At 36.2% G+C, this 14397-nt stretch overlaps 1 protein-coding gene across 1 annotated transcript; it reads left to right on the top strand.

The window, feature by feature from the left end:
• Positions 1-1962: 1962 nt before the first annotated feature.
• LOC122482511 (olfactory receptor 8B3-like) lies at positions 1963-2895 on the top strand. Its single transcript, XM_043578831.1, has one exon. The coding sequence runs from the start codon at positions 1963-1965 to the stop codon at positions 2893-2895; it is 933 nt and encodes a 310-aa protein (XP_043434766.1).
• The last annotated feature ends 11502 nt before the right edge of the window (positions 2896-14397 follow it).

Raw genomic sequence — 14397 nt, 5'->3', positions numbered from 1 at the left:
CAGACTCTTAACTATAGAGAACAAATTGATAATCTTACCAGGGGGGAGGTGGGTGGGAGTAAGAGTGAAATAAATTAAGGGGATTAAGAGTACATTTATCATGGGTGCCTGGATGGCTCAGTCGGTTAAGTGTCTGACTCTTGGTTTTGGCTCAGGTCATGATCTTGCAGTTCATGGGTTCAAGCCCTGCATAGGGCTATTCACTGACAGCACCAATCCTGCTTGGGATTCTCTCTTTCTCTCTCCCTCTCTCTTCATTTCCCCTTCTCTCTCTCTCTCTCTCTCTCTCTCTCTCTCTCTCTCTCTCTCTCCCTCCCTCCCTTTCTCTCCCTCTCTCTCTCTCTCACACACACATAATAAATAAATAAACATTAAAAAGTACACTTATTGTGATGAACACTGAATAAGATATAGAGTTGTTGAATCAGCATACCTGAAACTAATAAAATTGTACCTTAATTATACTGGAATTTAAAAAATTAAAAAAACACCTTTAAAAGTGAGAAAGGTATTAACCTTTCTTTTTGGAGGTGACCCAGGAGAGATAACAACTGAATTTAACTACTGCAATATTTGAAATATTTCAGAAAAAGAAATAAGGCTGTAGGCAAACTCTATGGAAAGTTTTCATTTAGGATATGGGAAGAAAGGGAGAAAGAACTTATGCAATAGATTTTCATTAAGAGATGAAGATGATAGAAAGATGGGAGTTTAGTTTTGCCTTTGCCTTGGGGAATGTACAATCCTTAGAGTGAAATGTAAACTTGATTAGCTGTTGAGTCCCTAAAGAACTAAAGAGAGATTGTGGTCCCGAGTGTAAACACAATCAATCCCTTTATTTCTCTTTTGTACATAGACTCTATTCCTTGGGATGGAGACTGAGCAAACATCTACCCTGTTTATAATCAAGTGCACTTTATCATTAAACTCACATTCAGTCTTCTGTGTCCTAAGTAGCAAATGTGATGATAATAAAGACTTTGGTCTCTGCTGCTTGAGAGGACTGAAAGTTATAATCAGAAATTATGATATATAGTCCAGAAATATTTGAAGGGCATATCTGAAATTAAGTATGGGCTAAATCCTTTTAGAATTAAAGAAACCAAGGCCTCAAGAGCCTGAAATTTCCTTTCCAAGACTACAGGGGTAAATACCAAAGATAAGGAAGCACTGAGGTTTTCTGGCCTAAGGAGGGTGAGTTTCTGAATTCTGTTTATATCAATGTCCTTATTGATTTGACATGGAAGTCCAAAAATGTAAGGTAAGCCACTTCCCTCCCCCCCGCCATTTTGTGTAGTCCTAAGACTCAAGTAAAACTGACAAGAGAATATGTTTCAGGGGGATAAGAGAATGTTCAGAGATCAGAGGGTTCACGGGATGTAGTATCTCAGTCAGTTCCCACTCCATGGGTGCAACCCTCAATGTTCTGATTTATGACGTTTTCTCTGTGACATGGGACAGTAACTCAACCTCACCTAAACTCTGGTCCCTTAGTGTTGGATTAGGAACAATATTCATGGTTCCCAATCCACGAAGTCTAATTTGGCCCGTTAGAGGCCAGCTTCAGCTTGTTAGGGTCTCTGCCTCCAACTTTACTGGTGATGAGAAGGTTCAAGTGAATGAAGAAACAGTGAGATGGGAGAAGGATGATTCTGTCGTGGGCCATGCTTCTTCTTACTCACCTTGGTTTTCCAGCAGTCACGTTGGCATGTGGCAGCACTGGCTTTCCCTCTTAAGGCAAAGTTTGTGATGCACTTTGCTACATTTAGCTTATTAAGACTCTAGTAAGGGAAAGTCCCTGTCACTTAGTCTCATGTTGATGGAAAAGACAGATGCAATGGGTCCGGGTTGGGGTAGCTTAGACATTCCCAGTGTACACACTCTTTTGTGGGATGAGATATTGCAGGAAGAGCTGAGTTTTTCTGAGTTTTCTTGTGTGTCCACAGATCCCCTTAGAAAAGAATGACTCCTGGAAATGCCTCTTCTGTGACTGAATTCATTCTGGTGGGATTAACAGACCTATCAGAACTCCAGCTTCCCCTGTTCTGCCTATTTCTAGTCATGTATGTGGTCACTGTGTTGGGAAATATGGGCTTGATCAATTTAATTGGGCTGAATTCATACCTACACACCCCCATGTACTTTTTCCTCTTCAATTTGTCCTTCATAGACCTCTGCTATTCTTCAGTATTTACACCAAAAATGCTGATAAATTTCCTATCAAAGAAAAATATTATCTCTTATATGGGATGCATGACCCAGCTTTACTTTTTCTGTTTTTTTGTAATTTCTGAATGCTATGTGCTGACATCAATGGCCTATGATCGCTATGTGGCCATCTGTAACCCACTTTTGTATAATGTTGTCATGTCCCCTAAAGTGTGTTCCAGCCTTATTCTTGGTTCATATTTGATGGCATTTTCGGGTGCTATGACCCACACAGGATGCATGCTGAGACTGACCTTCTGTGATGCAAACACCATCAACCATTATTTGTGTGACATCCTCCCTGTGCTCCAGCTTTCCTGCACAAGCACCTATGTAAATGAACTGGTGGTTTTCATCGTGGTGGGCATCAACATCATTGTGCCCAGTGTCACCATCTTTGTGTCTTATAGTTGCATCCTCTCCAGCATCCTCTGCATCAGCTCCACTGAGGGCAGGTCCAAAGCGTTCAGCACCTGCAGTTCCCACATAATTGCTGTTTCCTTGTTCTTTGGGTCAGGTGCAATTATGTATCTTAAACCATCTTCTGTTGGGTCTATGGATGAGGGTAAAATCTCTTCTGTCTTTTATACCAATGTGGTTCCCATGATGAACCCCTTAATCTATAGTTTGAGGAACAAAGATGTTAAAATCGCTCTGAGAAGAACCCTCGGTAGGAGAGTGTTTTGATCAGAAACAGTGTCTGTTCAAGTGGTCATAGGGTAGGGATATTTCGTGTGTTTATTTATAGTATTTTTAGTGGAAGTCTTCCTATCCTGTTTCTCACTGTGGTGAAGGAAATATGAGTCTTCTCTAAATCTGTTTCTGTTTTTTTTTAGGTTTGATCTGATTCCTTTGATTACCATTTTACAACTTTTGCTCCTTTTCCTCATTTTTCCTATTTAAGAATAACATTAAGAAACATATTCTAAGATTAGATTATTTAACCTCTAATAGCTTCTCTTGTTTATATATGGAAGGATATTTTAAGCCTAATTATACTTTAGAATCACTTGTTGAACTTAAAAAAAGATGGAGATACTGAATCTCAAATCCAGAGCTTATGAAATGGAAAACAGGATATATATGCATGTTTTAAAACTTCATGGGTTAATATGCTGCTCACCAAAAGTGAAAGACTTGATGTAAAAAAGGAGAATAATAGTATCTTTTTCACAGGTCTATTGGAAGCAACAAATAAAATAATGTGGCAACTACCATCAGAGCATAAAAAAAAAAGAAACATATTTATCTGTTTTTTAAAATGTCAAATGGACTTTTTTCCTGGAAAAAGATGAATGATATAACAAATGATCAATAAAATAGCACAAGTGTTACCTTGTGCATTGGGGGTTTCTTAACTGACACTTGTAATGTGCAGTTGGAACCATGAACTAGACAATCTGTCTCTATTCCTTTCTTTCCATTGTACTGTGGGCAGGATTATGACTCCTTCAAATGCCAATGTTTCACAATTATAAAAGATTCCATTACAACTATCAATTTTACTCCACTTTGCAGCTGCAAACCCTACACATTAAACTTCTTTTAGCAGAGATTTCACTTTTACGACTCAAAGTCACACATAATAGATTGTTAATATTTATTGGGGTTAATGATTAATTAAAGTCACACAGCTTCTTCATAGAGAAGTCTAGAATAGACTATTAGCTACTTGATTTCAAGTCAACTACTTTTTCTAGTATACTTTCTAATTCACTTTATTTTTATTTTAGTAAACATGAAATATGAGAAAACTTTTCTATTTTGAATGCTGACATTTTTGCAAGGAAAGAAAAATGTGAAATGTTTTCAGAGTCTTCTAATTCAAACAAGACACAGGAAGAAAGATTTTCCAGGAACATGTCATTATTCTATGGCCCAAAGAGATATATGGGCACTAAATCAGAGGTCCCTCAGTAGGGAATGGGCAATAAAATTTTAGAAACCATATTTCATTCTGAATTTATAACCTGCTCCATAGAATACTGTAATTATCCTTCACTTTCCATGAAATTTTCATTAAAACTTATAATATACCCATTTTAATAGTGGTCTTGGGAATGAAGACCAATAGCTATGCTCACATTTGTAGGGAACCAGGTAGGGTAAGTAGAGATAAAATAATGAGTTGTAATCAAGTTAGGAAGAAGGAATAGAGTGTAAAATGATGAGAAAGGAAAGTTTTCTGTGACTCTATTCTTTTGGGAAGGCCATAGAAATAGTATGTGGATGACAGGATTTCTCTTGATAGAATAAAATCTTAAGTTATTTGATATTTAAAAAGTTAAATTCACAGGACTGGTAGACCTGGGAACAATAAAATCACCCCTGCTTTTTGGTGGCTTTCATATGTTACTCCCGTATGGATTTTGAAGTACGGTAATCTCAAACTGCAGCTAGAACAATGGCAATTTGAAAGAACTATTTGGTCTATGGCCATAACACCCTGACTGTGCCCAATCTTGTCTGAATGCGCTATTTGGTGAATAAATGAAATGGTGACAGTGTCTTTTCTGTAGTGGAATGTTGGATTGTTTTTCTTTTGAGAAAACGGCAAACTGATGAACACTCAAAAATCCTTAATACGTTGCATGGAGTGACAACTTAAACATTTTCTAAGATAACTTTAAAAACATTCACTATTTTACTCTTTTTCCAATCTCTACTCACTATTTAGGTATTTTGAAAGTTAGCATAGCTAGATTGTTGGCTTGATTGTTTTTGAGGCATTTGGCATTGCTAAATCCATGACCTGTGGTTTTAAATGACCACTCATTTCCCATGTTCTGACCCCAAAATTAATATGCTTGATTTTCACTATTTATATAAAAAAGGGGGTCGTGAGTGGAGTTTTCATTTTGCTTTTGTTTTACTGTGTTGATAAAATTGTTTTCCATGCTGGAAGAAAAGTTTATGGCTGTGGTATTTGGGATCCTTTGAAGACATTGTAGACTGCATTCACTCTTCATGTATTTTATTGCTCTTTTGAGGTGGACCAAAGAGTGGATTTAAAAGTCATTGATCTTTCATATGATGAGACTCAAATACAAATGACTTCTGTTCCAATTTCAGGAAAAGAAAATCCTTTATTTAAAATTAGATCCCATTCTTTCAGATTATTTTCAAAATTATTAATAAAAAAGCAGATAAAAAGACATTGTAAAGTTTAATGTGCTAAAGTTTTAAGAGGCAAATTAGTTTTTTAGTTAATGCATTTATAAGTACTATGAAACTATTTGGACCTCTTTCAAAGAGAGGAATATGTCAGAGGAAACAAGTCAGGTGTTTTACATGCACAGCATAGGATTATCCTTTGTAGTTTTTTTATTCTGTGTGTTACATGAAATGTGATAAAAGAAGTTTTGAGAGACAGAATAATTCTATTGAAGTTGTCACAGCTGAGAGTCAAATAAGTAAGCCATAGGATTCACCTCTGCCTGTGTATTAGGAAGGAGATTTTTTTTTTCCTAATTTGTGTGCAAGTTTGGAGTTTCTGAGTTATAACATATAAAAATGGTCCTCTTAGTTAAATCATAAGGAAAATTTTCAGATTACATGCTAAATTTGTTTCATGTAAATTTTCTGTAAGTGACCTACTGTTGTTACTCAGGATTAGGTTTGGAATGAGCATGACTAGGGTGTGCTGTGGTTAAGAATTGATGAAAACGAGGGGCGCCTGGGTGGCGCAGTCGGTTAAGCATCCGACTTCAGCCAGGTCACGATCTTGTGGTCTGTGAGTTCGAGCCCCGCGTCAGGCTCTGGGCTGATGGCTCAGAGCCTGGAGCCTGTTTCCGATTCTGTGTCTCCCTCTCTCTCTGCCCCTCCCCTGTTCATGCTCTGTCTCTCTCTGTCCCCCCAAAAATAAAATAAACGTTGAAAAAAAATTTTTTTAAAGAATTGATGAAAACGAGAAGTAAAAGGGGTTTTGAGTTCTATATCCCTTTAATTCCTGAACCCCAGCTTTGTTGAACCCACTCTTCTTTATAATGCCTCCCTACACACACACACACACACACACACACACACACATGCACTCAGTGTATTCAAACCTTATAGTTTATGAGATTTGTGCCTAACATCTATTGCATGGCATGTGACTCACTTTGAATCTTTGCAAGAACATTCAGGTACGTGGTTCCTGTTTCTGGCTCCAGTGAGGCAGGGCTGAGTAGGAAATACTACTGAATCCTGCAAAAGGAAATGATTATTGCTTCAATTATTCATTTAATTATGTAAAAGCAACAACAGCAAACACGTTTATACCTGCTAAGTGTCTGGCAATGTGTGCAATATGCAATATGTCACAACTATAAATAAGGTAGAAAGATAGATTTTTCATATAACAACACAGTAGGGTTACATGCTACACATGCATAGAATCTAAAATCAGTCTTATATAGTCAAAAATATTATTGAAAATTGATTGTGGTGAATCCGTGTCTGTGCTGGGGACAGTCATGGTATTTTTCTGGAAGTCTGATGCAGTTGGTTTTTCTCTCTAGCATTGGGATATTTCGGTGTATATTCAGCTGAGCACCAGATGAAGTAGTAAATGAAACACCAGGGCTCTGTGGTAAAAAAAAAATGTATATTTGAACATTAAAATCACTTTCACTGTGGGGAAGTTTTATGTTCTAAGACAGAGACTCCTATCTTTAGCGAGGGAGATGGCTGGTGGAATCCAGTGGGCTGCTTAAAGTCTCCCTATGACATAAAGTTGAATAGACACACTTTATTAATATAGAGAATGTGCAGGGTGTTATGATTGTTCTGGAAGTAGTGTTACTGTTTTCTCCATGCTGTTACATCTGTGTGTCCATGTGCTCCTCAGGGAAGTGCTGGGAGGTCAGTAGGGAAAGGGATCCAGTTTCCATCTCATTGATGATGGAACTGATTCTCAGAGATTTCATGGCTTGTTCTGAATCACAATTTATAAATGGTAGAAGCTGAGTCGAGGACCTAGATGTTTTGATTCTAAATCTATCAGCTTTTTTAAAATCATGTACAATTTACCATTCTTTTAAAACCATGAAAACATGAACAGTGGTTTTAGTTAACTAAAATGTTTCAGAACACAAATAACAGCCAAGTACTCAAAGGAGAAAATATTCAGAAAGTGTCTTTCACATTTCATTGACAATACAGATTGGTTCACACAGAAGAAACCAACAGAGGCCAAATAACACTTACAAAGTAATCCAGACCAGTCCAGGGCAGAGACAATCTCTTTACCACACTTGAAGAATTTTCACTAGTGTCTGAAGGAAGAGGAAGATCAATGTAAAAACCCATTGTATAGATTTGTAGAAAGTTATTTGTCATTATATTTAGGGTAATGGTAATGAGGGTATAGTTCTCATTCCATATTATATGATTTCATTTTCTTAACCTTTTCTAGTTTCTTCATATAGTCTTTTTATTGTTAAAGAACTTCTTCAGGCATTGTTTTTTTTTTTAATTTTTTTTTTCAACGTTTATTTATTTTTGGGACAGAGAGCGACAGAGCATGAACGGGGGAGGGGCAGAGAGAGAGGGAGACACAGAATCGGAAACAGGCTCCAGGCTCCGAGCCATCAGCCCAGAGCCTGACGCGGGGCTCGAACTCACGGACCGTGAGATCATGTCCGGCTGAAGTCGGACGCTTAACCTACTGCGCCACCCAGGCGCCCCTTCAGGCATTGTTTTTAATAGCTCCGTGATGAAAAGAATTTGGGAGTATAGATATGGAAATATTTAGGCATAGAGAAAATGAAGAAAAGACATAAGTAGGAAAATCACAGGAAAGCAAATTGGAAAGGTTTACAAATTTATGAATGAATGCTCAACCCCATTAATATTTAGTGGAATACAATTTAGAAGTGCTAGGAGAATAAATATAGTTTCATAAATTACCCGTGGGAATATGAATTGCAATAGTCTTTGAGAAATCCAATATATAAACATACATATTAAAATGAAAGACAATATTCTGGGAACTTATCTCATTGAAATACAGTTACTGTCATATAAAGATTTTTGCATAATAGTGATAACATTGATTTTATTGTAAAAAACTGGAAGATAGTGAATTTCCATCAGTATGGAGTGGGTGGATGAGTTTTGATATATCTACAGCATACAACAGTAAAGTGATTCCAATGAAATGTTTTTTAATGTTTATTTTTGAGACAGAGAAAGACAGAGCATGAATGGGGGAGGGTCAAAGAGAGGGAGACACAGAATCTGAAGCAGGCTCCAGGCTCTGAGCTGTCAGCACAGAGCCCAACGCGTGGCTTGAACTCACAGACTGTGAGATCATGATCTGAGCCGAAGTCGGATGCCACCCAGGCACCCCTCAATGAAATATTTTCAAATGGCAAAAGCAATAGGTCGACAAAATGTTTCTTTGTAAATACAGGACACAGCTCTTATGAATGCATTTGAATGTATGAGCAGGTAGAGAACAGTGGGAAGGGATGTGCTGAACAAATGTCAGTGATGAGTTCAGGAGAGCTGTACATGGAAAGGGAGTGCTGAGAAAAAGAAAAGAGGAATCTGGGGAAATGGCACATTACAGTAGTATGTCGGGAATCTGTCTCCTCACCTGCACAAAAGTTGCACTTACAGAATTTGTCTGATTTGTCTTGGAACTCTGGAGTCTATAGAAGGTTTACAATTGCCAGGAAAGGCTTGGATGGTAAATTCCAGTTAAATTTGATCAATTTCAGCACTTAGTACAGTAGAAGCTGACATCCTTTACTTTTCAGCCTTGTGGCAGGCAGCCATTCATGTCTCCAGAATCAGCTTGCTTATAACTTAGGGGAGCCAGAGTAGGTAAATAAGACAGTGTGCTCCAAATAATGGGGAATCATGCTCTGATTGATGATTGCTGCTTCAGATTTCTGAAGTGCAGATAAAAAAGTGAGCAGTATTTATTGTTGCACTGCCCCACTGTGACAAGCCCCTTCTCCTCTTGCTGAATTGACTTCCAGTAAATTTAAAGGCCAGTGCTTTATTTTCCCTTTTTGTTTTTCTTTTTTCACCCTTTGGGAGCCAGGCATTAAAAACTAGGTCTTAAAAAAACCCTAGAACTTTCTTTCTTTTTTTTAAATATAATTTATTGTCAAATTGGCTAACATACAGTGTGTAAAGTGTGCTCTTGGTTTTTGGGGTAGATTCCCGTAAAACCTAGGACTTTCAAAAGCAACTGTATACGCAAGAGAAATTAGAAAGTCACTGCACATGTACAGGGAGAAATGCAAGGTCTGAAAATCTTGAAAAGCCCTTAACAGCTCAGGCTGATCCTTGGGACAAATATACTCTACAGCAATTAAAACAAGCAAGCAAACAAACAAACAAACAAACAAACAAGTAAACCCTGGTGAAGGGAGAAGATTTGATTTCTAGAGTTACCATATTATTAGATTCATATGTTCAGTTTTCAACAAGAAATCACAAGATATACAATGAAACAGAAAATATGGACCCTTCAAAGGAAAAAATAAATCAGTAGAAACTGTCTCTGAAAAAGATTTCATGGCAGATCTACTAGACAAAGACTTTAAAATAACTGTTTAAAGAGGCTGAAATATCTATAGGAAGATGTGTAGAGAGTCAATTAAACAATTTATAAACATAATGGAAATATCAGTAAAGAAATAGAAAATCTAAAAATAAGTCAAAAAAGAAATTCTGAAGCTGGAAATTGCAATAACTGCAATGAAAAGTTAGGTAGAGACGTGTCTGACTCTTGATTTTGGCTTAGGTCATGATCTCATGGTTCATGGGATCAAGCCCCGCATTGGGCTCACACCTAGACACAACACAGCTAAAATCATACTCAATGGTGAAAAACTTAAGAGCTTTCACCCTAAGATGAAGAACAAGATACGATTGGGAATAAGATAAAGATGCCCATTCATACTACTTTTATTCAACATAGTACTGGAAGTCCTAGCAATGGCAATCAGACAAGAAAAAGGAATATAAAGGCATCCAAATTGGTAAGGATGAAGCAAAACTTTCACTATTTGCAGATGACATGATACTCTATGTAGAAAACCCAAAAGACTCCACTGAAAAACTACTAGAACTGATAAATGAATTCAGTAAGGTTGCAGGATACAGAATCAATGTACAGAAATCTGTTGCATTTCTATACACTACTAGTGAAGCAACAGAAAGGGAAATTAAGAAAGCAATACCATTTACAATTATCAAAAACAATAAAGTATCTAGGAATCAACTTAACAAAGGAGGTGAAAGGCCTATACTCTGAGAACTATAAAACATCAATGAAAGAAATTGAAGATAACACAAATAAATAGAAAGATATTCCATACTCATGGATTAGAAGAAAAATATTCTTAAAATGTCCATTCTACCAAAAAAAAAAATCTACACATTTAATGCAATCATATCAAAATACCAACAGCATTTTTCACAGGACTAGGGCAAATAATCTTAAAATTTGCATGGAACCGCAAAAGAAAGACCCCAAACAGCTAAGACAATCTTGAAAAAGAAAAACAAATCTGGAGGGGTCACAATTCCAGATTTCAAATTATACTACAAAGTTATAGTAATCAAAACAGGATGGTACTGGTACAAAAATAGACATGTAGATCAATTGAAGAGGATCTAAAACTCAGAAACAAACCAATGATGGTATGGTCAATTAATCTTTGACAAAAAAGGCAAGAATATGCAATGAGAAAAAGATAGTCTTCAACAAATGGTGTTGGGAAAACACTCAAAAACCAAATAACCCAGTTAAAAAATGGTCAGAAGACATGAACAGACATTTCTCCAAAGAAGAAATACAGATGGCCAACAGACAGATGAAAAGATGCTCACCATCACTCATCATCAGGGAAATGCAAATCAAAATCACAATGAGATATCACCTCACACCTGTCAGAATAGCTAAAACTAAAAAATAATAATAATAATAAAGAGCAAGTGTTGGCAAGGATGTGGAGAAAAGGAACCCTCTTGCTGTTGGTAGGAATGCAAACTAGTGTGGCCACTGTGAAAAACAACACGGAGGTTCCTCAAAAAGTTAAAAATAGAGCTATCAGGGGCGCCTGGGTGGCTCAGTCGGTTGAGCATCGGACTTCAGCTCAGGTCACGATCTCGCGGTCCGTGAGTTCGAGCCCCGCGTCGGGCTCTGGGCTGATGGCTCAGAGCCTGGAGCCTGCTTCCCATTCTGTGTCTCCCTCTCTCTCTGCCCCTCCCCCATTCATGCTCTGTCTCTCTCTGTCTCAAAAATAAATAAACATTAAAAAAAATTAAAAAAAAAAAAAAGAAAAAAAAATAGAGCTATCATATGATCCAGCAATTCCACTACTGGGTATTTACTCAAAAAATACAAAAACACTAATTTTAAAGATATATACATCCCTATGCTTATTGCAGCATCATTTAAAATAGCCAAATTATGGAAGCAGCCCAGTGTCTATCTGCAGATGAATGGTTAAAGAAGATGTGGTGTATATATATAATAGAATGTTACTCAGCCCTAAAAAAATGAAATCCTGCCATTTGTAGCAACATGGATGGAGAGAGTGATTATGATATTAAGCAAAATAAGTCAGTCAGAGAAAGACAAATGCCATATGGTTTCATTCAAATGTGGAATTTAAGAAACAAAGAAAGAAAGAGAGAGACAAATCAAGAAACAGACTCTTAACTATAGAGAACAAATTGATGGTTGCCAGAAGGGAGATGGGGTGGAGGATGGGTGAAATAGGTGAAGGAGATTAAAGAGTACACTTATCATGATGAGCACTGAGTAATGTACAGACGTGTTGAATCGCTGTATCGTACACCTGAAACTAGTGTACCATTGTATGTTAACTATACTGGAATTAAAATTTTAAACTTAATAAAAAGCTTTACAGAGACAAAGAAACCATACTTAATGGAAGATTCAATAGAGCAAGAAGATATAATGGTTATAAACATTTACAAACGTAGTAATGGACCATGAAAACATATGCAATCCAAACTCGCAGAACTGGCCTCTAAAATAGGCAGTTTTAGTAATAGTTGAAGAGTTCATTGTCTCATCCTCAATAATAGATAGCACAACCAGACATAAGATAAGGAAGGAAATGGAGGCCTTAAATAACATAATAAACCAAGTAAACTTATCAGACATATATAAAACATAGACCCAACAACAGCAGAATACACATTCCTCAAATGCACAAGGGATATTTTCCAGAATAGCCATAAGTTAAGCTGCGAATTGAATCTCAGTATAAAAGAGAAATGTCATAGAAGGTGTCTCCTCTGACTACATGGAATAAAGTTAGAAATCAATAACAGAAGGAAAACAGGAAAATGCACAAACTTGTGGAAATTAAACAACACTCCCTTAAAGAAACCAATGGATCAGAGAAGAAATCACATGGAATTTGAAATGTTTGTTTATTTAATTTAAATTTCAGTTAACATACTGTACATTATTTGTTTGAAGAGTAGAATTCAGTGATTCATCACTTACATACAACACCTAGTGCTCATCACAAGTGCCTTCCTTAATACTCATCACCCATTTAGCACATCCTCCATCCATCAACCTTCAGTTTGTTTTCTATCATTAAGAGTCTCTTGTGGTTTCTTTCCTTCTCTTCTCTTTAAACATGAGTGAAAACAAAGCCACAACATACCAAACTTACGGGATGCAACAAAAGCAGTGGTAAGGGGGACATTTGTAGCTATGCAAGCTTACGTTAAAAATCAAGAAAGATCTCAAATCAATGACCTTACTTTACAACTTAAGGAAGTAGGAAAACAAGAGAAAACTAAACACAAATCTAGCAGGAGAAAGGAAATAAAGATTAGAGCAGATATAAATAAAACAGAATAGAAAAGCAAAGGAGGTGAAAGGCCTGTCCTCTGAGAACTATAAAACATCAATGAAACATCAATGAAAGAAATTGAAGATGACACAAATAAATAGAAAGATACTCCATACTCATGGATTAGAAGAAAAATATTCTTAAAATGTCCATTCTACCAAAAAAAAATCTACACATTTAATGCAATCCTATCAAAATACCAACAGCATTTATCACAGAACTGGGGCAAATAATCTTAAAATTTGCATGGAACCTCAAAAGACCCCAAAAAGCCAAGACAGTCTTGAAAAAGAAAAACAAATCTGGAGGTATCACAAACAGAATAGAAAACTGACAAAACTGTAGCTAGTTAGACTAAGCAAAAAGATAGTAGAGTCAAATAAATCATATCAGAACAATATATTGTTGACAAGAACAAAATGATCATGAACAATATTTCCTGGCTCAATAAATAAAATGAATAAAATTAAATAAAAATAATAAAATGTCTACCTTATTTCTGCTGAGAAAAGATTTTCTACTCCTTCTCAGCTTTCTTCTCTCTATCACTTTCCCCTTGTACCATAATAGATACCTATAATTTGTTGTAGGGACTGAAATAAGGAGTTGCACTATACTTTTTCCTCATTTCCTTTACATTTTATATCTATAAAGCATGTTAAATGCAGAATGGAACTACCACAGTTGCTTGCTTATAGAATATCCAATGGAACTATGGTTTATATTTGAACAGATTTCAATTTAAATAATTTATGATGAAAGGATGTTACAGGGCAAGTTTTTCAGAATGGGCCAACTATATCCACTAACTTTATCACCCAGTTACACCTTACACTTTTAGTGTGGATCTGTGTTAAAATCCTCACCCACAATCAGGGAAATTCAGATACTGATTGGACATTTGATAGTATAAGGCATTTTTATTTTAATTTAAGTGTAAAATAGTGTTATTATAATTTTAATAAATATTTATCTTTTGGAAATGCATACTAAAATATGATACCTGGGATTTTCTCCAAAATAGCTCAGTTGAGGCGGGGGTTCAATAATCATGGTAGAGATAAAAAGGATTGACTATGAGTTGATGTTTTTTTCATTATTAATGGGTTCAGGATAGTAAACTGTAATTTGCTCTCAACTCTTGTATATGTATGACATTTTTCATAGAATTTAAAATTTTTAAAAATGTCAAAGAAAAGATCAGAAATGATGATCTAGATATCACTACCACTTCTATTGAAATAAAAAGCATTATAAGTGAGAACTATGAGCCATTATATGCCAACAAATTGAGTAACATAGATGAAATGGAAAAATTCCTGAAAATTCAAAGCCTACCATG

Source organism: Prionailurus bengalensis, chromosome D1, assembly GCF_016509475.1.
Source record: "Prionailurus bengalensis isolate Pbe53 chromosome D1, Fcat_Pben_1.1_paternal_pri, whole genome shotgun sequence".
NCBI classification, from domain to species: Eukaryota; Metazoa; Chordata; class Mammalia; order Carnivora; family Felidae; genus Prionailurus; species Prionailurus bengalensis.
This window is presented reverse-complemented; position numbering and strand designations above follow the sequence as displayed.

Coding starts and splice junctions, on each gene's coding strand:
- LOC122482511 (XM_043578831.1), top strand. CDS start 1,963: ATGACTCCTGGAAATGCCTCTTCTGTGACTGAATTCATTCTGGTGGGA.